Below are 25518 nucleotides of genomic sequence, written 5' to 3' on the forward strand. Positions count from 1 at the left end.
ATCCTCCTCTAGTTGAGCCTTTAGGCAAAACTGTACCCCTAATCCCCTGATACCCACCTCACGAGAGGCTTTAAGCCAGGGGTACCCAGCTAAACCACATTCTGACCCACAGAAACTATGAGATAGTATATGTTTGTTATTTGAAACCACTGAATTTGAGGATAATTTATTGTGCAGCAATGGATAACCAATACAGGTCCTTAAGGCTAATTTTTAAGACTAGTCTATGCTTTTTATATGTTAATTTTTTAAATTTTATTTTATTATGTTATGTTAGTCACCATACAGTACATCATTAGTTTTTGATGTAGTGTTCCATGATTCATTGTTTGCATATAACACCCAGTGCTCCATGCAATATATGTTAAGTTTTTGTTTATGTCTTTCTTTCCTCTGGATGTCAATTTAATTTTTTTTTTTTTTTTTTTTTTTTTTGAGAGGGAGAGGGCGAGAGGCAGAGGGAGAGAGAGGATCTTAAGCAAGCTCCACATTCAACGCAAAGCCTGATGTGGGGCTCGATCTCATGACCCTGAGATCATGACCTGAGCTGAAATCAAGAGTCAAACGCTTAACTGACTGAGCCACCCAGGTGCCCCTGGATGTCAATTTAATTACTCATATAAGATTGTCTTTAAATTCTTCTTTGAGAGCAGGAAACGGCAGTTGTCAGTCTTGTTCATAATTGCACAGATAGGGCCTAGCACAGCGCCCGGCCCCTACATAGAGGTTCAGTATATACTTACTGGATTCAACCCTTCTATCTTTTTCTGCTTGTCCTAGTTTATAGGTTACTCCTTACTTTCCATATTGCCATTTCTTTAGTGATTTAAGAGTTAGAAAACTTGCTGGTCTAATTGCCTTGACCTTTCTTTCCTTTAACCTACCATCCCTTCTCTAGAGCTTCACCACTGCTGTCTCATTTGAAGCAATCCTGCATCGCCTCTCTCCTTGGGGTTTCTTCAGTGGAACTGAGTCCATGTGTGCTCTCCCTTCCCCCTCCTGCCTGGCCTGTGAAGCAGCTCACTTTATCAGGGAGGCTGTGCTGCAGTGTGTCTGCAGGAGACACTCAGCTGACCCCCTAAATATCTGGAGAGGTGAGTACTGTGCTTAGTGTTATTTTAAAAGGAAGGAAGGAGTAAGGAAAGAGAGAAAGAGAGAAAGAAAGAGAGAAAGAGAGAAAGAGAGAAAGAGAAAGAGAGAAAGAAAGAAAGAAAGAAAGAAAGAAAGAAAGAAAGAAAGAAAGAAAAGAAAGAAAGAAAGAAAGAAAGAAAGAAAGAAAGAAAGAAAGAAAGAAAGAAAGAAAGAAAGAAAGAAAGAAAGAAAGGAAGGAAGGCAGGGAGGAAGGGAGGGAGGAATGAAGAAAAGAAAGAAGAGAGAAAGAGAAAGAGAGAGAAAGAAAGAAAGAAAGAGAAAGAAGAAAAAGAGAGAGGGAAGGAAGGAAAGAGGAAAGGAAAGAGAAGGAAAGAGAAGGAAAGAGAGGAAAGGAAAGAAGAAGGGAAGGGAAGGGAAGGGAAGGGAAGGGAAGGGGAGGGGAAGGGGAGGGGAGGGGAGGGGAGGGGAGGGGAGGGGAGGGGAGGGGAGGGGAGGGGAGGGGAGGGGAGGGGAGGGGAGGGGAGGGGAGGGGAGGGGAGGGGAGGGGAGGGGAGGGGAGGGGAGGGGAGGGGAGGGGAGGGAGGGAGGGGGGGAGGGAGGGAAGGGAAGGGAAGGGAAGGGAAGGGAAGGGAAGGGAAGGGAAGGGAAGGGAAGGGAAGGGAAGGGAAGGGAAGCGAAGGGAAGCGAAGGGAAGCGAAGGGAAGGGAAGGGAAGGGAAGGGAAGGGAAGGGAAGGGAAGGGGGAAGGGAAGGGAAGGGAAGGGAAGGGAAGGGGGAAGGGAAGGGAAGGGAAGGGAAGGAAGCCTGGAGATGTTGAGTGCTAAGCCTGAGGGTCTCTTTGAAATTTAGAAGCAGAATCACTAGAATTCAGGTTTCCTGAAATAGGAAACATCGTATCATGGAGATTCAAACATGAATCTCCTCCATGCTGTGTGCCCTAAACTGCTTAGCAGTTCAGAAATAAGACTTTATTAGAAAAGAAAATTCAAATCAAAATAAGTCCATTCTAGTTTAAATAAAAACATTGCTGAAATAATCATGCATACATAAGATAGACCAACACATGTAAATTATCCTATAGTTTAGGTTGACGGAAAGATAAAGCCCTAAAGAGAAATTACTTTTAAAATATATTGTTCCAGGGTTCATAGGTGGCTCAGCCAGTTAAGCGGCTGCCTTTGGCTCAGGTCATGATCTCAGGGTCCTGGGATAGAGCCCCACATCTGGGCTCTCTGCTCAGTGGGGAGTCTGCCTGTCCCTCTGCCCCTCCTTCTCCCCTCCCCCTGCTCATGCTCTCTCTCTCTTTCTCTCTCAAATAAATATCTTAAAAATAAAATAAAATATATTGTCCAAATTATTTTTTGAACTTAAGCAGCAAGTGCTCTAAAAGTTTCTTTGGCAAAGATTTAACATCAAAACAAATAAGACATAAATATACAAAGATTCCTAGTCTTAGAAGTTTTAAATGGTCATTTACAACATTGTAGAACTGTGTGCCAGGAAACTGCAGAGATTCTGTAGTTCAGTGAATTCATTTTATAGAAAAGGAAGCCAGGTGCAGAGTTAAGTGACTGCCTAGTTAAGAACACAACCAGGATGTAATCCCAAGTCCCTGACTAATAGTCCCCAACTCTTTGCATGACACCAAGCTGCCGTTCAGGTTTTTGTCTGCTTGTCTCGTTTTTGGAAAGAATGTGTGCTCTTTCACTAATGGCGAGGGCTCCACCCTCTGCTTCCTACCTGTTCCTGGGACTGGTGAAACTGCTGTATCAGTTGTGTTTGTGCCAGCATTACTCTTTCTAGCTCGTCTGACTTCTGCTGCATTTCCTTCCTCAAGTCCTCTGAAACAGAATCATTACTATCAATTTCCTTCTTCAAGCGGGATTCAAATTCTGCAACCACATTTTTAAGGTTTTCGATTTCTTTCTCCTTTGATTCAGAATCTTCAGTATACCGGATATAAGATTCATGGAGCTTCTCTTCAAGAGTGGTCACTTCCAGCCTTAGATCTCTAGTAGCACTTGCGATTAAGTCCGATATCTGTAAGATAAATCTTGTATTAACTTGTAGGCAATATCTCTAGGTAACCACCGAGTTCTTAAGGTTCTAAGAGGTTTATTCTAAATAATCAGTGTACGCTTCTGATCAAATGAAAACAAATCCTATGATATTATGTAGGTCTTCAAGATTTTTTTTTAAAGTTAAAACTAACATGTATTTTTACCACCTTAAATGGAATTGCATATTAATGACTTGGGCATCCTTGGAAATATATAAATCTCTGTGTCTGGACTGAGCTACCAAGGACAGCTCAAGTCTTGATCCAGGTACCTGTCTGGATTCAGTATGAGGTGACTTTGGGACCTAGAAATGCCTGATGTTTGGGGGTGCATATAGGGGAGCACCACAGTTATATTCTACTCATACCATAGCAGTAAGTTTTCATTTGATATATTTTTTCTTTCTTATATACAATGATTGGAAGTACCCTAGATACTACAACTTTGAAAGCAGCACTGCCCAATAGATGATAAAGATACTCTGTGATATCCAATATGGTAGCCACTAGCCATATGTGCCTACTAACAGTAGTGTGTCAATAAATATTCAGTAACTGACTCATATACACAAAAGCCAGATTTGTATTGAGTCTCCATGGTGTAAATATTCTCACCCTGACCGATTCCAAGGTGACATCACCAATTGCGGAGTTGGGAAGAGATGCACTCCATAGGCTCTGGCTTGCCAGGACTGGCTAGTGAGCATTAAAAGTGTGGCTAATGTGACTGATGAACTGAATTTTAAATTTTATTTAATTTTAATTAATTGAAATTAAAGTCACCATACATGGCTAACATATTAGACTGTGCAATTCTAGAGAATACCAGAAAATATATATATATATATTTCAAAGTATATTTCAAAGTATATATATATACTTTGAAAATATACTGTCTCTGTAAGTGGCACCTCTAGATAAAGAGATGAGAGAATGAGAGATAAAGAGATGAGAGAAGATGAGCAGCTTTTGCTGAGAGTCCTGGGAGTCTTTAGAAGGGAAAAGGCTGCTTGTTTTTTTTTCCCTTAAAAAACAAAAGAAAGAAAAGAAAACAAACCAGGAAGAGCAAAGCTGCTTCTGATGAAACATATCCTTATTATTTATGCTATGGATATAGTCATATTATAAATATTAGTATAACAAGAAACCAGTCCGTGAAGAATCTGGAAAATATTCATAGACCAAAGTTCCAAGGATTTTGTGAACTATTACTTAATAGTTATATATCCAAAATTTGTTTCAAATGTTAAATTTACATTAAGAATAACTTCTGCACGAAATCTATTTACACTTAGTAACTTTAAAAATTAAATTAACATTCCATTATATTCAATTAATCCAGGAAGGAAGAGGGTCATTGCTAGGTCTGAGCAGTAGTTTCCATCATCCAGAGGCGAGTCGACACTGAAACAGACCAGATTATCTTTGGGAGAGGAGACTCACATAGCCACAAATAAGTTTTGACCTCTTCAAAAAGGGAGTCAGCTTTTAAAAATAAGAGAATTCACTTACAAAATCTGTATTTATGACTTACTTTGAAAAATCATAACCCCTGGCAAGTTGGGGTCTGCCTTAAGAGGCCTCCTCTCGGAGCAAACGAGTCTAGGAGAGGTAGAAATTTGGGTGAGCTGAGACTTCAAGCTCCCAGCAAGTGCGCCATTGTCCCAATAGAACTTTACTTACAGAACACAAATTCAAAGGTAAAATTACGAAGAATTTCAAGACAACATTTGCAGAGCATTACACCCAAGTAGTATGAGGCCTTTTTGAGTGTGGGACCCTGTGATATTGTACTTGTCACATACTCACGTAGCTGGCCCTGCCTATCATTGACAGTGCTATTGAAAAGGCTGTACCATATCTCCTGTACACCAAAGTAGAGGCCATTAAGTCTCATCTGATACTTAATTTACACAGACTATTAGTGAGTTTATTTGAAGTATGATTTCCCCACTGAATCTTGGTTAATATACACACACATATACATACACACAAACACAAATATATACATATACACAAAAACATGCATATATATGACACTCAGGTCTTATAATAACAGGGCAACCTAAACAAAACCTTAGACTATGTTTAGGGGGGCCCCAGATGGCTCAGTTGGAAAAGCATGCGACTTGATCTCGGGGTTGTGAGCTTGAGCCCCATATTGGATGTAGAGATTACTTAAAAATGAAATCTTTAAAAAAATTATGTTTAGGACATACTGTTTCAGAAATTATGGAGGTAATTACATTTTTAAAATATTTCCCTTCATTCAAAAATATCTAGAATTGGAAATACTTGCAATTAAAGGAGATAGGCTTTAGTTGTTGGTAAAATATCTAACCATGCTAATTATTAGTTATGTAATTTATGCTTTTATTTGTATTTATTTATTTTAAAGATTTAATTTATTTGAGAGCGAGAGGGAGCATGAGGGTGGGGGGGCATAGAGGGAGAGGGAGAGACAGACTCCCCATTGAGAGCTGAGCCAAACATGGGGCTGGATCCCGGGACCCCAAGATCATGACCTGAGCTGAAGTCAGATGCTTAACTGACTGAGCCACCCAAATGCCCCTAATTATGCTGTTTTAAAAATACGTTTATTTTGGGGCAACTGAGTGTCTCAGTCAGTTAAGCGTCTGACTTCTGGCTCAGGTCATGATCCCAGGGTCCTGGGATCCAGCCCCTAGTGTACCGGGCTCCCTGCTCAGTGGGGAGTCTGCTTCTCCCCCCGACCCCCATTCGTACTCTCTCTCTCTCTCTCTCTCACTCAAATAAATAATCTTTTTAAAAAGTTTATTTTAGTAGAAAAAATTCCTTACAGAGCTGTATCGTATGCTTATATGATTTATCTCAGCTATTAATTCTGGAAATGATCTAAACCACTCCACCGATGTCACTAAGACCAAGGCGCAATGATCCTGAGGAAAGTTCCTTGAGTTAAAAATACTGTACAGTGCTCTTAGATGGAAATGACCAACATCTACAGTTTCAAACCCATTAAATAATAATGAACATCATGATGACAGACCTTTGTTTGTAGTTCCTCTTGTTCTTTCTTATATTTTTGGATTATTTCTTGGTGTTTTTCCTTTTCAATATCAAGCTCTAGCTTAGCTTCTTCCTTAAAAAGCAGAGCTTGCTCCTCAAATTCAACTAAATGTCGGGCTCTTTCCTTGGCCAGCTCAGCTTCAGTCTAGAAAATAGCATTTAACACACATATAAAGCCATTTGACCTTAAGATGAGTAAATTAAGCTTATTTTCAGACTAATTTTTTTAAAAAATTAATTCTAATATTTATTTTTTAATGAATCTAACTTTTTAATTCTAATATTTAAAAATAATCTGACTCAGAACTTAGGCCAGAAAAATTGACCTTGGGTCAAATAGTTCAAGATCTCCTAAGACCTTCTAAAGACTTGTAAAATGAGTAGAGAAGTTAGGACAATATCTTACGACAGTTTTCAGAAATATTAAAAGCTTAATCTTCTGTATATGTGTATTATAAACTCAGTCCCACCCAGAAACCCTATAAGAAAAAAATAAAAAAGATTTTGAGGCCTTTAGACTACGTTCTGTTGAAAGCTCAGAGGGGATACAAAGTACAAATATTGATTTTTTTTAATGGTCTTTTCTTGATGGAGATCCCAGAAATTTTTGGAGTCACAGATTATCATTTTAATGTGATTGAGGCCAGAAGGATGATTAAGGAAAACACAGTCAAGTCAGTGATGACTGTATCCATGTTGTACTTATATAGAACCACAGCACTGCAAGGGACCTTAGAAATCCCCTGGTTCCATTTCTCAAGCTTCCATGAATTGTGGAAAGAATAAGCAGGGGCTTTGGATTCAGATGAAGTTGAGTTTAAATCCTGGCTCCAAACCCTGGCTCTGCCACATTCTAGCTGTATAATCTTAAATTGTGACTGTAACCTCTCCTGGTGGAGTTACAACTAGTTGCCTTGGGAGTTGTTATGAGGATAAACGGGACAAAACATATGTATAAAGCTCTAGCACAGGCAGAGATTCAATAGTCAGTGGAGATTACTTCTATGCTCTGACTCTTCAGTCTCTACCACAGAATCTGCACCAAACGATTGTCTGCCCTGTGCCTCAATACCACTAGAAACCATAACTCACTCCTTCCCAGCAAGCATTTCCATTTTCAGTCAGCACTAAGCATTAGACAGTTTTTCCTTTAGTTGAGCCAACATCTCTCTCTCTGTGGTTTTTCACCGTTGGTTTTGGCTCTGCCTATTAGAGCAAGAGAGAGAACAAATCTATGAGTACTGGAGTCATTCAGGCCTGGTTCGTCTAGTGAGATTAGAGAATCTCAGTGACAGGCTGGCTCTAGATTTACATTGTGCCATGATTATGAATTCTTAGAGGGAGTAAATGCCAGATAACTTGGAAGAAAAACTGTCAAACTTGACTTCCTGTGACTCTGTGATTCAGATCACTCTGAGAGGAGGAAAGAGGTCAACATTAATTTCTCAGGGAAACACTGAAACCAGGGTACCAGAAAACAGAAAATTTGCCAAGAAAGTTTACATAAAGTCCTTTAAGTTAAATAAAATACAGATAAAAGACTAGCCCCAGTGTGGGGTCAGTCGAGTTTGTTGCACTGGTTATAGGACTAAGCATTTCCTCCAAGGCAAAACAATTATGTTTATACTAAATGCAAGGAGTTATTTTGGCTCTCTCAAAATAAGTTTCTGGACCGTTTGAGAAAAAGGATGCTAAGGATCATTTAGGAACATGATAGCATTGCTCAAATGTATTGTTCTCAGACTCCTAAAGGCAAGGGAAGCCTCAGGGGCACTCAGGAAAAAACAAACAAACAAAAACCCCAAAACAGATGTTCTTCTGAATTCCAGGTACTTACATCTACCCATCTCCTGCTAGCCATCGAGATATACCACAGGTGTCTCAAATAAACGGTATGAACCAGAAACCTAGATACAATCCCCTCCCCACCTGTTCCTTCCCCAGTCAAGACACAGTAACCACAATCCATCTAGTTATTCAGGTCAGCAACTGGGACATCATTTTTACCCTTCACACCTAATCCAACACCAAGTTCTATTCACTTTGCCTCCCAAAGATGCCTTGAATCCTTTCATTCCTTTTCATTGCTTGAATTAAGAGAGTAAGAATATATACAGACTAGATGGGACAGGACAAACTATAAATTAGATGACAGAAAGAATTTAGGACTTTAAAAAAAATTTTTTTTTAATTTATTATGGGGAAGAGGCCATTTAGGAAATCAGTGGAGTCCCTAGAAGAGGATGGAACACAGAAGGTATTCAGGGAAGAAAAGGAGGTAGCTGATGGACTGAACAAGTCAAGTAGCAAGTCAGGTAGCAAGTCCTTCTTGTCCCTAAACTATTCCTTGGAACAACTATTGTAGGTAAAGAGAAAAAAAGGAAGGAATAGAAGGAAGGGGGCACCTGGGTGGCTCAGTTGGTCAAACATCTGCCTTTGGCTCAGGTCATGATCCCAGGGTCTTGGGATCGAGGCCCGCGTGGGGCTCCCTGCTCAGCAGGGAGCCTGCTTCTCCCTCTGCCTCTACTGCTCCCCCTGCTTGTGCACATGCACGCTCTCTCTCTCTCTCTGACAAATAAATAAATAAAATCTTAAAAATAAAAAGGAATAGAAGGAAGGTGGGAAAGAAAAAGCATGTAAATAGAAGAGAGAAGAGTGATTTACTATTACTGAGTTGATTTTTAATGTGCACAACCAGAGAAAGAGAAGCAAAGTAACGAGCTTCAGGTGGGATTTGTAAACATTTAAGGAAGCTGCAACAATGCCAAGGGCCACCTGAATGTGTTGACACTGTAGCATAGAAAGATACCACTGGTTCCTTCATAATCTGAATAGATTGAACAAAATGATGAGCCAACAAACACAGTGATTTTTTTAAGCCAGTATATTATTTGTCATTGAGAAGATGAATTCATGCCAAATTATGTTTATGTTTTTTATATGTTGATATAAGCTCTTTAAAATATCTTAGATAGGGGCACCTGGGTGGCTCAGTTGGTTAAGTGTCTGCTTTCAGCTCAGGTCGTGATCCTGGGGTCCTGGTATGGAGCTTGGCTCCCTGCTCAGCAGGGAGCCTGCTTCTCCCTCTCCCTCTGCCCTTCCCCCTGCTCCTGCTCTTTCTTGCTCGCTCACTCTCTCAAAGAAATAAATAAAACCTTGAAAAAAATAAAATAAAATATCTTAGATAAAAGAATAAAATATCTTAGATAGGGGCACCTGGGTGGCTCAGTTGGTTAAGTGTCTGCTTTCAGCTCAGGTCGTGATCCTGGGGTCCTGGTATGGAGCTTGGCTCCCTGCTCAGCAGGGAGCCTGCTTCTCCCTCTCCCTCTGCCCTTCCCCCTGCTCCTGCTCTTTCTTGCTCGCTCACTCTCTCAAAGAAATAAATAAAACCTTGAAAAAAATAAAATAAAATATCTTAGATAAAAGAATAAAATATCTTAGATGGCAGAACTTATGTTTATGCAAAATAAATTAATCTGGTGATGGTGCTTATATAAAATATGAACCACTTATATAATAACTAATAGTAATTTTAATAACCATGGGGAAAATAATATATGAGCTTAGGAGTTACACAAAGTAAAATAAATTGTTATCTCTGTACACATTTCAGTTTTTAATTTTTTTGCTTTTTATTTATCCATATCTCCCATTACTTCAAACTCCCTCCTTGGTGAAGGCTTCCTGATGACTCTAGAGCATTCTGAGTATGTTGTTTTTAATTCCCTTTGTATTTGTATTGAAATGCATAATTAGTATTTTATAACACCTGTGTCTAATACTGATGTCCAAAATTCTGTCTTTTCACTATTTTCCAAGTGAGATATTTGTGGTTGATTCTGCAATAATTTTCTGTTTTGGAGCCAAATACCATGTTGTAACATATTCATTCATTTATGACAATCCCTATAAAAGCAAAGGAATTTCAGATGTTGAAGTAGTAATTAGGTCATTTGTTTATATTTGATGTACGTATATAATTTTAAAAAATATATCTCCTAAAAATCAATTATTTTACTGTTTTCCAAAAGTTAAAAAAATGCTGGTTGAAAACTAATACTTCAGATTATTTATTAATTAACTGCTGAATAAATATATTGTAAAAGTAGATGATTATTCAAATACATAAACTTTGCAGTAAAAAAAAAAAAACAATGCTAAGGGATCAGAATATGTGTTGAAGTCCTGCCAAGAACTGTGTAAACTCAGTATGAAAGGAGAGAATATTCACTTGGTACCAATACAAGGTAGGATCGCATGGTACAGAACACATTTTATATATTAACTCATTTAATTCTTATAACATATAATAATAATATAATTATTATTCACAGTGGATTATGAAATAGGCTCAGAGAGGTTAAGTACCTTCATCAAGATCACAGAGGTACTATGAGATGGAAGGGGTGTGCACACTTCGATGTTTCTGGTAGAACCCATGGCTCAGCATGTTTCATTTTTCCATGTAGCCTGTCTCCTCACACATCTACATAGCATAGTGATTAAGGGCATGGACTTGGTATTTATTTAGTTTCAAAATATTTGGGGATCTTTCCAGATAACTTTTTGTTAATAAATTCTATTTTAATTTCACTGTGGTCAGAAAAAATACTTTGTATGTCTTGAATCCTTTCAAATTTATTGAGAGTTATTTATGCTCCAGAATATGATCTATTTTAGTAAATGTCCCATGTGCACTTGAGAAGAATGTTTATTCTGCTGTTAAATGGGAGAATTTTATAAATATCAATTAGGTCATGTTAGTTAATAGTGTTGTCCAATATATTTCTTAAAAATAAGTTGTTCTAAAAAAACTATTGTATTATTTTCCACAGAATATATCTCTAATAATTTTCTAGGTATTTTTCTATCAATTATTGAGAAAGGGCTATTATTGACATCTCTTACTCTAATTATGGATTTGTCTATTTCTCCTTGCTGTTCTATCAATTTTAAAACCCTGTTATTAGGTGAATAAACATTTAGGATTATTATGTCCTCTTGGTGAACTGATCCCTTAAACATTATGAAATGATGTTCATTATAGCCCTAATACTCTAAATATTCTGATCTTTGTTTTGAAATTTACCTTTCTTTTTTTAAAAATATTTATTCATTTATTTGAAAGAGAAAGAGAGCACTGGGGGGGAGGGTCAGAGGGAGAGAGAGACTGAGAATCCTCCAGTAGACTCTGTGCTGAGCAGAGCCTGACTCATGGCTCGATCCCAGGACGCTGAGATCACAACCTGAGCGGAAATCAAGAGTCAGCCACCCAACCAACTGAGCCACCTAGGAGCCCCAAAATTTACTTTTCTAATAGTAACTAGTTCCTCTTTCCTTTGGTTTGTGTTAGCATATACTTTGTGTTATGCATCCTTTATTTTTAATGTATTTGTTAAAATATTTCTTTACATTAAAGTGTATTTTTTTGTAGGGAACATATAGTAGAATCTTGCATTTTTATACAACATGACAACCTCTGTCATTTAATGGGGATATTTAGGCCAGGGCTTGGCAAACTATGGCCCACAGACTAAATTCAGCCATGCCCATTCATTTGCTTATTGTCTATGGCTGATTTTAAGCTATGCTGGGCAGAGCTGAGTGGTTCCAAAAGAGACTCAGTGTCCCCACAAAGCAAAAATATTTACTAACTGCTCTTTTATTGAAAAAGTATGCTGACCCCTAGTTTAGATGATTTACATTTAACTAGATTATTGATATGATTAGCTTTAAAGCTATCTTGCTATATGTTTTCTATTTGGTCCATCTCATCTTTTTTCTTCTTCCTTTTTTTTTTTTTTGTCTTCTTCTGAATTGAGTTTTTTTTAATTCAATTTTATTTCCTTTGCTGGCTTGTTAGCTATAATTCTTTTTCTATTTTTGTGGTTGCTTTAGAATTTATAGAGTACATCTTTAACTTAATGCAGTCTGTGATAGATCACTTCATGTATAGGAATCCCATAATAGTATACTTCTAATTTTCCCTTAGACACTGGGCTATTTTTGTAATATATTTTGCTTCTACATCTTATAAATCTCATATTAGGTTGTTAATATTTTTGTTTCAATAGTTAACTATATTTTAAAGAAATTCAAATTATTAAATGACTCATGTTTTTCCACATTTTTGCCATTTCTGATGCCCTACATTCCTTTGTATAGATCTATATTTTCACGTGGTGTAATTTTTCTTCTGACTAAAGAACTTCTTTTAACATTTCTCACAGTGTGGATGTGCTGGTGATATATTTGCTCAGCTTTTTCATCTCTGAAAAAATCTTTCACCCTTATATTTGAAAGATATTTTCACTTTGTGTGGATTTCTAGATTGGCAGCTTGCACTCCCCTCATTCTTTCAGTACTTTTACTCCCACATTCTTTTTGCTTATATTGTCTTTTTTTTCTAGAGAATAAAAGGGGGGGAGGGGCAGAGGAAGAGAGAGAATCTTAAGCAGGCCCCACACCCAGCATGGAGCCCAATGCGGGGCTTAATCTCACAACCCTGAAATCATGACCTGAGCCAAAGTCAAGAGTTGGACACTTAACTGAGTCACCTAGGTTCCCCACTTATACTGTCTTTGATGAAAAATCTGCTGTCATCCTTATCTTTGTTCCTCTTTATATGTCTGTTATCTTCTGGTTGCTTTTAAGATTTTCTTTCTATCACTATTTTTGAGCAATTAGATTAGAATGCTCCTTGGTGTGCTTGAGGTTTGTTGAGCTTCTTGAACGTGTGGTTTATAATTTTCATTAAATCTTAAATTTTTCCAGCCATTATTTCTTCAAATATTTTTTCTGTCCTTTCTTTCTCCTGTCCTTTGGGGATTCTAATTATGCATATATTAGTCCACTTGAATTTGTCTCCTAGCTCACTGCTGTTCTTGTTTGTTTTGAGTCTCCTATTTTTATTTCATTTGGATTGTTTCAGTTGTGTGTCTTCAAGTTCACTAAACTTTTCTTCTGAATGTCTAATCTGCCACTAATCCCATCCAGTGTACTTTTTATCTTAGATATTGTACTTTTCATCTCAGAAGTTCACTTTAGATCTTTTTTTATATAATCCATATCTCTACTTAACATGATCACCTCTTGCTCTAGTTTTTGGGCAAATGGAATACGGTTATCGTTAACTGTTTTAACGTCTTTGTCTGCTAATTCTAATATCCGTGCCTTTCTGAGTCAGTTTTTATTCATTGATTTTTCTCTCATCATGAGCCATGTTTTCCTTTTCCTTTTGGATGGCAATTTTTGATTGAATGCCAGACATTGTAAATTTTACCTTGTTAGATGCTGGATATTTTTATACTCCTATGAGTATTATTGAACTCTCTTCTGGGATGTTAAGTTTCTTTGAATCGGCTTGATTTTTATAGTTCTTCCATTTAAAATTTGTTAGGCAGAATCAGCTCAGCATTTAGTCTAGGGCTAATTTTTTCCTACTACTGATGCAAGAACCTTCTGAGAAGTATCTACACAGTGCCCTGTGAATTATAGGTCTTCCAGTCTGGCCTTGTGTGAGCATATGGTATTCCTCTCTAGTCCTTTCAGATGGGTCTTTCCCTGCCTTTGGGTAGTTTCCCCACACATATGCACTGACCATACATATACTTAATGGGGACTCTTTGTAGATCTCCAGCATTCTTTCTGTGTGCAGCTCTCCCCTGAGAACACTATCCTGTGAATTGTAGCTATCTTGATCTCTCTGGTCTCCTTAACTCAAAGAACCTGCCAAACTACCTAGATTCACACTTCCTGCACTGTGGCCTTAAATTTATTTCAAGGAACTAAGTTTGGGCAATCACAGAGTTTATCCCATTTGTCTCCTATCTCTAAGAATCATTGTCCTTCATAGTCCGATATCTAGTGTCTGGAAACCATTGTTTTCTATCTTTTCTCCAGTGGCTTAGTTAGTTAGGAAAGAGGGTAAATCTGGCTCCTATTAGTCCATCTAGGCCAAATGCAGAAGTTTTGGATTTTGTAGTTAGCTCTTCTTTTTTTTTTTTTCCAGGTTTGTATCAGTTGTTATTTCCTGGCTATATCACTTTGGCAATTTACCTAACTTCTCTGAGCCTTATTTTTTTCCATGTACAAATGGGAATAATAATTAAAATTACATTTATGGAAAGCATTAAGCACAAGGCCTGGCATATAATAAATGCTCTAATAATGGAGACTATTCTTATTATCTTGATTAAGGGTTTAAATCAGATGATATTTTGCATAAATGAAAATTTATATTTTATGACAAGTTCAGCCCTGTCAAATTCTGTTATTTTACAAGTTATCCTTCTAAATTCCATTAATAGTACACTTAAACACATTAGGAATTATTCAGCCATTTGGCTCTTCTATTTTGAAGAATTTTAGATGTTCTGTTTGCTTCCCTTTGGTGCTAGAATTGACTATTTCTTGAGATAAACTCCAACTACCCTTACCCCCCCCTGCATTTTCACTATTAATCCAGTTGCTCAGCCAGGAAGTAATGTTCAGTTTGTTTGTTTTAACTATTGGTTTTTAAAAGCTCTATGTACTATTTAAAATGAGGTCAATAGTAGTACAATTCTAAAATGTTCCTAAATAGGATATGTTAATAATAATCTAACAAAATATTTGGTTGGAATTTGTTTATCACACTACCAAGTAATAGTCAACACATGACTATCACTTAATGTCAGCAGTTTGGCTATAGGAAATTTTTTAATTACAAAAATTTTAACTGAAAAGCAACAACACTGTGTATTTGGGACCAATTTTAAATGTTCAGTATGCACATTAAATTATTTTTTTCATATCAAAGGAATACTTTAAATAAATAAAAATCCATGGCAATTAGTAAATACGCAGTTTATTTTAAAATGTGCCATCTTTGTTGCATAGCAACTATTGATTCTATTATGTGCTTTTTACATACTCTAAAATAATTAAGTACAGGCACAAATTGCTATCTACTTTTTTTGAATGTTAAAAGCATTTAGTTATGAAGTTTATTCTAATATGTGTATTATATATTTGTAAAGGGAACATTTCATTCCTACACAAAGGCACAGTGACCCAAAAAAGAGATGACAATGTCATATTAGTGATTTTCCTTTCTGATGAGAGGACTTTTAGGGAACTCTTTATTCATAGTCTCAATAACTAGCACAGCCAAGACATAATTATCATTCCTTGGCTTTACTAGTCTGGATCTTGATTTACTGTTAAGCTAAATGATAAGATTTATTAACAAGAAGTCATGCCCTCTCAACAAAATGAAATGCCCATTTATATCATAGAAAATTATACATGCCAAAATACATCTATGATATAATTAATTTATTAGAATGATATCATGGTCTTAGCAAGAACTTAGAAAATCTTACATAGGTTTATTTTCATCGTCAAATTAACAGCATGAAGCAAGACCATAATGCTTTTATAAGATCATTATATGATCAAATGCTAACATTAACTTGGTCCACTTGCTGTGTTAGCACCTCACAGACAGGGTACAGTAAACAGCAGTGATAAATTGTAAATGCAGAGACTTTTCCAGTAGATTGTATCTGAAAGTCCTTCATGGGGTGTTACCATGAAGATAAAGAACTTCTACACAGCAAAGGCAGGAAAGTTCACTCTACCAGTCTAAGAGGAGCTCAGGTGTTTGAAGGAAGGGAAGAATCTGTGAATCTCTATTCACATTAATTCCATCAGGGAAATTTCTGCATCAAAAGATGAAATGTTTACAATATCTCTTCACACATACTTCCAAATTGCTCTCCAAAGGGTTGTTGTAACTTCCAGCCCCTTAAAGAGTGAGTATGAAAGATTATCTCACAAGACCTTACCACAATGCCAAAACCACTCTGTTAACTGCATGGGTTAAAAAAATAATCTCATTGTTTCAATTTGTACTTTTTGGATTGCTGGTTAGGTTGATCGTCTTTTTTGTATTTTCAAACATGGATTGGTAAGGATGGAGGAAGTGAATAAGAATAGACTAGCCAAGTGAATACCCCAAAGCTAATAAAAATTAGAAAGAATTAAAGAAATGCAGGCTTTAGAGAAGAAGGAAAAGAAAAAGTCCAAACTTCGGGCACCTGGGTGGCTCAGATGGTTAAGCATCTGCCTTCGGCTCAGGTCATGATCCCAGGGTCCTGGGATCGAGTCCCGCATCGGGCTCCCTGCTCCTTGGGAGCCTGCTTCTCCCTCTGCTTCTCTCTCTCTCCCCCCACACCCCTGTCTCTCATGAATAAATAAATAAAATCTTTAGAAAAAAAAAGTCCATACTTCAAAATAAAACAAAGAATGAACCACTTAGAGCAACTTTAGTCTGCATTCTCAACGTTTAATTGTTGCCTCTATGCAACTGTTGTTATAGTGATCATTTCTCTTACAGCCTGAATGTGCTATCCCTGAAGGACAAGGAAAGTGGGATTGCTTTATAGAGAGCCAGTAATGCCTGAGTCTGGCCAACTGAGTAAGGAATGTAAATGAAAGTGAAAAATTTAGGACTGACCTGAGCCAGCAACAATATCTAAAGGGTTTCAATTTGGTGGATGGTAGGGTGTGGAAGAGTCCAGGTGGAGATGTTAGTTTGACGTGGCCACTGCTTGTTGCTTGAGGTTACAAGTTATAGGGTCTAGTCATCTGGGAGAAGAATCTGATAATAACCAAACAGGTTGTCAGGACTTTAGTCAAGCAATCTGAATTTCAGTAGCCAGCTCTACCTCTAGATGCAAATTTACAATGTTATCAGAAAACCAAGGATGAAGGCTAGTGCTAGGGCAGGCATCAGCTGGGCAAGAGTTGGAAAGGCTTCAGGGAATTGTTCAGGATAAGGCCCAGGGATCAATCAAGGAGTATCAGAAGTTTATGACAGGGAAATGATGGGTTGCAGCCTCAATGACTAGAGATGTACAAGGCCTGAGAAGGTAGGGACGAATAATTTTTAGAATATTATTTGTATCCTTTAAAATTATGCAAGTAATACATCTTTATTACTGAAACTCTGAAAAATTTAGAAAAATTCAAAGACAAAAATTAATGCATTTTTCAGTACTGTAAGAGAAAATATTTTCTTTGTAAACAGTGAGCTAAATACTTACTCATTTTACTTTGCCAAAAGTTCATAACTGAGTAATTTTGTCATTTTACATTCTCTTGTAGTATCTTCTTAAAAGCAGAGAAATTGTGAGAATAAATAAATATTCCCCTGCTTTTAAGGATGTAGTCAAATGCAGATTCTGTCCCTTTACAGGAAAAAGGTAAATACTTAAAAATAAAAACTATACTTTTACATGAGCACTAAGGGCTATCTTAATTTTACAAGATTTTAAGTTCCGTTCTTACCTTTTTATTTCCCATTATGTTGTCTAATATTTTGGAAAAGACACACACTATAAGCATGTTTGGTCTAGGAAATTCCAGAAGGAATCATAGAAGCAAAGATATCTGGAATAGTCTCCTGGCAAACAGATATAAATTTTTTTAAAGATTTTATTTATCTATCTGACAGAAAGAGTGAGTGAGCACAAGCAGGAAGAGCGGCAGAGGGAGAGGGAGAAGCAGGCTCCTGGCCGAGCAGGGAGCCTGATGTGGGGCCCAATCCCAGGACCCTGGGATCATGACCTGAGCTGAAGGCAGATGCTTAACCGACTGAGCCACCCAGGCGCCCCAAAGAGATAGAATTTTTAAAAACCAAATAAGACACATGCTGATGAAAGCTTACATTATCATTACCTTCTCTCTCCAGTTATCATCGTTCAGCAGCTTCTGTCTGAGGGTTTCCTGCAGCTGTTCGATGCTTTTCTGATGTGAAATCAGCATTAATTCCCTGAGAACCATAAACCCAACAAATGAGTCAAGACCCTGATACTCTTCCTAAATTGCAGTTCCTGGCTCAGAGAATAGTAATTCACAACTTAATCTGTTTCTTCTCTTTAACAATATATACACTGCCACTAGATACTACTTTTACCATTAACAGCCATTTACAAACACTACATACAAGGTAAGTATTTTCTCATACTTAATTTTTGCTTAATAAGTTATGTTATTACTTTTGCACGAAATAGTAACAACATATGTGGAGTCATAAATATCATAAAACATTACACATGGTTCCAAAGTTTGACTAAATTCTAACACTAGACAATATTTTGCTTCCTAAAAAAAGGGAAAATATGTTGGGATATGCCATAAAATCAACACATGTTTGTGGTTCTTGCTAGATTTTTCTTTTACTTGTCTCAAGTGATAGGAACAAACCAAATTAAGTAGAAGATAATGTCTCAAGTACGGTATAGTACAAAACATATTAGAAAATTGAAAAGAAAACACAAAGAACATTTTAATAGTTTAATCCACATAAATGGATCTTAAAGTTTAGTTTGTAATCCCCTGGGTGGAGGTAAGTACAGAAGATTCATAAGAGCATCTCAAAGGGGCACTGAAATTAAGCCTTTGAATATCACAAGTAGTGGCAAAACACACTTGTTGATCAGGTCTCCTTCCCTTTTCCGTAATCACTGCGTCCCTCCTTAGTTTCTGTGTAGGTAATTCTTCTACATTGCTTATTCCTCTTTCTAATCTCTTGTTTTCTATCACCACCTTGTTCCTTTTAGCTCAAACTCCTTTCTCAAAATTGTGGCTTTCAATTATAACTGCCTGTTAGATATCCCCACCCTAATGAACCATTAATACCAGATCCATTAAAAAACAAATTCACTATCATCTCCTGCAATCTTGCTTTTCCTTTTGACTTCTGAAAATCTTCAAGAGTCAAAATCTTTGGCTTGAAATCCCTGAGTTTTCTCTGACTCTTTCTTCTCCTTGTCCCACCGCATCCATTCAATACCAAATTCTATTATTTTGCTTTCTGAGTGAACCCCAAACTATTTCCTCTCTCCCTTTCCCACTACCAACAGCCTTCCTTGTTAAGGCTCTTGACTTTTTCTCCCACCTATAGTATTATAATAGACTCTCAATCTATCTCTTGATTTCTTTTCTAGTCTCACTCTTAAAATATTATTAAATATTTTTTTACCATAGTAAAAATAATGCCTACATTTCTAAGCTAGAAAAATTTAAGGACACAAGCATATGAAGACATGTTGTACTTGGTAACCAGGATTATGAATATCATTTGAGGGAAACTTATTAAAAAAAAACTACCCAGACTTCTCTTTCCAGAAGTGTATTGGACTAGGTACTTTGACAACTCTCCTACTGAAAATAAGTAAACATTTTTTTTAACTTATAAAAAAGAATCTTAAAATTCATCAGTAAGCTGGACAAAAAGTGGGAAGGATGCAGAGAACAAAACTCAAGTGAAAGAACAGGAAAAGGATAGGAGTGGAAAACTACCGAAATCTGAATAAGATCTGTAGTTTAGTTAATTGTATTATACTGTTAATTTCTTAGTTTTTACAGATGTGTCATTGTTATTAAAAACTGCCAAAGAGAAACATAAACTCTCTCTTTACTGTCTTTGTAACTTTTCTGTAATTATTTCAAACTAAATCTTTAAAAAAGTGAAGTAAAAGGAAGAACCCCCAACAATAAGTAGAGCATTGAAACCAATTCTCACCTTGAAGGTACCTTCCAAATCTGATGAACTTGAGCTTTAAATTTCATAGCCATGAAGGGCTCAGGCGAGAGAGTCTAAAAGGAAACTCACCTGCATGAAGCTGCATCTCAAAGAACTGCACATGCAGTAAATGTGTGAAATTCACACCTAGTATGTGTAAAATTCAAATAACAACTCTCAAGGTACAAAAGAAAATTACTGGTTTTGAATTTTGTTGCTAGGTAGAGGGAAAAATATAAATCTCTCATAGGAATTTGTAAACACAAACTAACCCTAATGCAGATTTTTATTGTGAATTCATACAACCTGAGTGGTTAGAAGAGCTTCATGTTGAAAAGGTATCTTAAAGTGGTAATAGGTTAACTTTATCTCCAGATGCCTGGTAGAAAAAACACCAATATTTTTGGGAGCAAGCTATCTTCAACTTGGGACTCAAAGATTTTCTACAGATAAAAAGTCAAGACCTATGCTATCCTGATTTTTTAGAAATCACAAAACTATAAAAGAAAAAAGAAAGCCATAATGCAGCAACCCAAGGTCAAGCAGACAAATAATTCAGTAAGAATATAGAGGATTTTAACAATGCAAATAAGACTGATTTAAGGTTCATGTATAGAACCCTGTACCCAATTAGTAGAAAAACACACAATTATTTTCAGCTCACATGAAATGGACATCCTAGGCCAGAAAGTAAATTTCAAACAATTGTTGTCTGATTAACCTGTATGGTCCAACATGGTAGCCGCTAACCATATGTAGCTTCTAAGCACTTAAAGTGTAACTGGTTCAAATTAGGATGTGCCTAAATCTAAAATGGACACCATATTTGAAAACTTAGTACCTCTAAAAAATCTAAAATATCTGTGATAATTTTTAAAGATGATTACATATTTAAATAATTTGTATATATGGAGTTAAGTAAAATATATTACACATTTTACCTATTTTTCTCTTTTAATGTGGCAATTGAAAAATTTAAAATTACATATGTGTTTCACATTATACTACTGAACAGCACTGTTAAGAGTCCATAGTCTCAGAAAACAAACGTCTGTAACAAAAGATATGTAAAATATCTCCATGTATTTGGAAGTTAAAAAATTTTATTTCTAAGTCATGGGTCAAGTAAAAAATCATAACTGATATTTAAAAATATTTAGAATTGAACAATAATGAAATTGCTACATATCAAAACTTACACAATATAGTTAAAGCAGAAAGGATAACTCAATTGTGGTATAGTTTAGAATACAATACAGATAAAGAAATGAAAGCTTTTCAGCTACATGCACCATAATAGACAAATCCCAGAAACATAATCTTGAGCACAAAGAAAAAAAACATTGGGTAACACTTATAGTATGATTTTATTTCTATGAAGATAAAATATATGCAAACCCTAACTTTTTTAAGGAATGTAAACAACTTGGTAAGATTATAAAGTGAAGAAAAGAAACATCAGGTGTTATCTATAGGTTTTAATACTCTTTATCCATTTGAGGAAGTTCCCTTCTATTCCTAGTTTGCTGAGAACCACAAAATGCAAGTTGGTGGTTTCCTCTGCGGAATGAGGCACTGTGGTGGGACTGGGGAGAAACACAAAGGGACTTCAAAGGTAATGGTAAGGTTCTTTTCCCTAAACTGAGTGGTTGACACAAAAATGTTCACTGTATTGTACTACTTTATACTTTACACCTATGTTCAGCTCCCATGTATCTATTCAATACTTATTTAAAAAATAATTAGTGATTAAAGCCTGAGCACATGCATGTGGAGGAAAAGGAATCAAAGGGAAAGACTATGGTGAAGGACCAGGCAGGTGACTAGTAGGGTAGAGTTTACCGTCAGCTATGCACACTTGGGATAAGGCAGTGTCATTGGGCCCTGAAAGGACAGAGGTGAATTAGGAAGGCAGGATCCCTGTCCAAAAGGTGCTCAAAATCCAGTAATGTGAAAGAAAAATTTATCTTTCAGAGTGTGAGGTGCACCCAGCAGGTTCTGATGCTTGCTTAGTAGTTGCTAGGCTGAAGTAAGTGAAACAGAAGAAACAAAGAATGAGGACAGCAAAAGTGGGAGTACATTAAAAATCTCATTTGTGGCTTTCCTACAAATATTTGTCCATTCCTGTCTCCCTTGCAGACTCATCTTCCCGTACTTGTCGTTTAAATGTTTGTGTTCCTCAGCACTTTTTCCTTTCTACTCTTTCTCTAGGTGATCTTATCCACTTCTATGCTTGAAATGCAATCTAGATGCTGACAACTCCCAAATTTTATCTCTGGCTCAGATCTATTCTCTATTCTGAGTATCTGACTCATGAATCCAACTCACTGACTGCTCTACTTTTATATTTCAGGGACAACTCAAACTTAACATATTTGTAATCTCAGAGGCTCAAAGTACTAGAGTTTATTTTTTGCTCATGTTATGTGTCATCTGCTGCTTTGTGCCCCACGTTTTGTTCCAGGATGTAGCTCAAGGAGCAACTCTTACCAAGGAATGCTATTTTTTGTGGCAGACGGAAAAGAAAAATCTCCAAAACTTTGGATCTGTTAAAGCTTCTACTCAGAATTGGTGCATTCTCTCACATTTCAGTGGCAAGAACAAGTTGAGTGGCCAAGTCTGATGACAGTCAGGCATGGACAGAATAGTCCTCTCACTGGGAGGTGTGCACCTGGCATGGGGCGGAGCCCATCGAAATTCTGAAATTCCCTTGGAAGCCAACGTGAGGATCTCTACCCTGGAGGTGGGGGATATTCCTTGCTCAGATTATGGTTCATTTTTTTTTTAAGATTTTATTTATTTATTTGACAGAGAGAGACACAGAGAGAGAGAGGGAACACAAGCAGGGCGAATGGGAGAGAGAGAAGCAGGCTTCCCGCTGAGCAGGGAGCCTGATGCGGGGCTCAATCACAGGACCCTGGGATCATGACCTGAGCAGAAGGCAAATGCTTAACGACTGAGCCACCCAGGTGCCCCATCATTTTTATTGCTGAGTAGTATTTCATTGTATGGCCACACCACAATTTATTTGATCAACTCACCTGTTGATAGACATATAGGTTGTTTCACAGGTTTGCGCTATTACAAATAAAGCTGCTATCAATACCTCTGTACAAGTTTTTTTTATAGATAATCCCTTAATTTCTCCTGAGTAAAACACCTGGGTAGCAAGGTTAAGTGTAATGCTTAACTTTTTAAGAAACTTCCAAACTTTCCCAAAGAGGTTATACTGTTTTACATCCCAACCAGCAGGGTACGAGAATTCGTTTCTCCACGTCCTTGTCAACACTTGGTTATGTTCAGACTTTTTAATTTGAGACATTATGAAAGTGTGTAGTAGTATCTCACCATGGCTTTAATTTGCATTTCCCTAATGACTAATGATGTTGAGCGTATTTTTTGTGTACTTATTGACCACTTGTATATCTTCATTGGTGAAGTGTCTGTTCAAATCTTTCATTCATTCTTTATTAGGTTGTTTATGGTCATATAATGGAGTTTCTAAAGTTCTTTACATATTCTGGAAACAAGTCTTTTATGAGATGTTTATTTTGCAAATATATTATTCCAGTCTACAGCTTGTCTTTTCATTCTCTAAACTGTCTTTATAAGAAACAGAAGTCTTAATTTTAATGAAGTCCAACTTATCAGGGTTATTTTTTTCTTTTATGGAGTGTTCTTTTAGTGTTGAATCCAAGAAATCTTTGCCCAACTCAAGGTCATAAAGGTTGTTCTTCCATGTCTTCTTTTAGAAATTTATGATTTTAGGTTTTATATTTAGATCTATATTTTGAATTTATATATTTCATAGTATGAATCAAAGTTCATTTTTCACACATGTATATACAATTATTCTAATACCAATGGTTTTAAAATACTATCTTTTCTCCAATGAATTGTTTTAGTACCCATGTAGAAAATCAATTAACCATATATGTGTGCCTATTTCTGGATTCTCTATTCTGTTCCACTGATCTATTTGTCTTTCTTGAGACTAGTACCACACTGTATTAAATATGTAGCTTCATAAGAAGCCTTGAATTCAGGTATTGACTTTGATCTTTTGACCATTTAGGTTTTATTTATTTATTTATTTGACAGAGAGAGAGAGACAGTGAGAGAGGGAATACAAGCAGGGGGAGTGGGAGAAGGAGAAGTAGGCTTCCCTACTCTCTCTGAGCAGGGAGCCTGATGCAGGGCTCGATCCCAGGACCTTGGATCATGACCTGAGCCGAAGGCAGAAGCTTAAGGACTGAGCCACCCAGGTGTCCCAATTTAAATTGTTTTTTTTCCAAAGTTGTTTTGATTATTCTAGGTCCTTTGCATTTACATGTGAATTTTAGAATTAGCTTGTTAATTTCTACAAAAAGTTGTGTTGGAATTTTGTGATTGCACTCTTTTTTTTTTAGATAGAGTGTGTGTGTGTGTGTGTGTATGTGTGTGTGTGTGTGTGTGTGCACGCGCACGCACGCGAAGAAGGAGAGCTGAGCGTGGAGCTGAGCACAAAGCCTGACACGGGGCTCCATCTCATGACCCTGAGATCATGACCTGAGACGAAATCAAGAGTCTGATCCTTAACTGAGCCACCTAAGTGCCCCGATCCACTTATCATTATGAAATGAATTTCTTTATTCCTGGTAATATTCTTTGTTCTAAAATCTATATGATATCAATAGTATTTCAGCTTTCTTTTGATTAGCATCAACTTGGTGTATTTTTTTCATTGTTTTACTTTTAAATTATTTGTGTCAATTACGTTTTAAATAAACTTCCTATAGGCAGATTATAGCTGAATCTTACTTTTTTAAATACAATCTGATAATCTTCACCTTTTAATTGGAATGTTTAGACAATTTACATTTAATTCAATTGTTAATATGGTTAGCCTTAAATCTACCATCTTGCTATTTGTTTCCTATTTATCTCATCTGTTGTGTGCTTTTCCTTCTTTTTTCTGCCTTCTTTTGGATTTTGCATGTGTCTTATGATTCTATTTTATCCACTGTTTTGGCTGTTTAGCTATAAATCTTTTGTTTAGTTTTATTTTAGTGGTTGCTATAGGATTAATAAGGGCCATCTCTAACTTATCACAGTTGTGGTAGACTAATTGCCTTCAAAGATATCCATGTCCTAATCTACAGAGTCTGTATGTTACTTTATATGGCAAAAGGGACTTTGCAGATGTGATTCAAGTTAAAAGTCTTGAGATGGGGAGATTATCTTGGATTATTTGGCTGTGCCCTAAATGTAATTACCAAGGCCTTTATAAGAGAGAGGCGAGAGCATTAATGTGGGTGAAGATAATGATGTGACAAAGGAAGCAGAGATTGGATTCATGCGGCTAGGACGCAGAGTGCCAGCAGCCTCTTAAAGCTGGAAGAAGCAAGGAAGGGGCTTTCCCCTGGAACTTCCAGAAAGAACCAGCCCTAGTGACACATTGATTTTAGTCCCTTAACACTCGTTTGGACTTCTGACCTGCAAAACCATAAGATAATAAATTTGTGATGTTTTAAGCCACGAAATTTGGGGCAATTTGTTATAGCAGCAATAGAAAACTAATGCCATGTTCTACCTTCAAGTGGTATTATACAACTTTAGGTATGAGATTAGAATTTTATAATAGTAAACCTAATCAAATAAGGAACAGCAGTCGATGGAAACTGAGTAGCACTTGACCTGGTTTTTAAAATGCTAGTATACAGAATGGATGTGGCTGGCCATGCCCTTGTTAGAGGTAGCAGACAGCA

The 25518-nt window shown here is 36.8% G+C and overlaps 1 protein-coding gene across 1 annotated transcript in view; it reads right to left on the bottom strand.

The window, feature by feature from the left end:
- LEKR1 (leucine, glutamate and lysine rich 1) overlaps positions 1-25518 on the bottom strand; it is a 187852-nt gene that overhangs the window by 15832 nt on the left and 146502 nt on the right. The window contains exons 10-12 of the mRNA XM_028103184.2: positions 17923-18016; positions 6179-6343; positions 2832-3131 (exon numbers count right to left, since the gene is read on the bottom strand). Coding sequence (XP_027958985.1) covers positions 2832-3131; positions 6179-6343; positions 17923-18016 — 559 coding nt within the window. The remainder of the gene's footprint in view (positions 1-2831; positions 3132-6178; positions 6344-17922; positions 18017-25518) is intronic.

The sequence above is a fragment of the Eumetopias jubatus genome, unplaced genomic scaffold (genome assembly GCF_037043125.1).
Source record: "Eumetopias jubatus isolate StellerSeaLion01/CBP00866 unplaced genomic scaffold, mEumJub1_p1.0 scaffold_1, whole genome shotgun sequence".
NCBI lineage: Eukaryota > Metazoa > Chordata > Mammalia > Carnivora > Otariidae > Eumetopias > Eumetopias jubatus.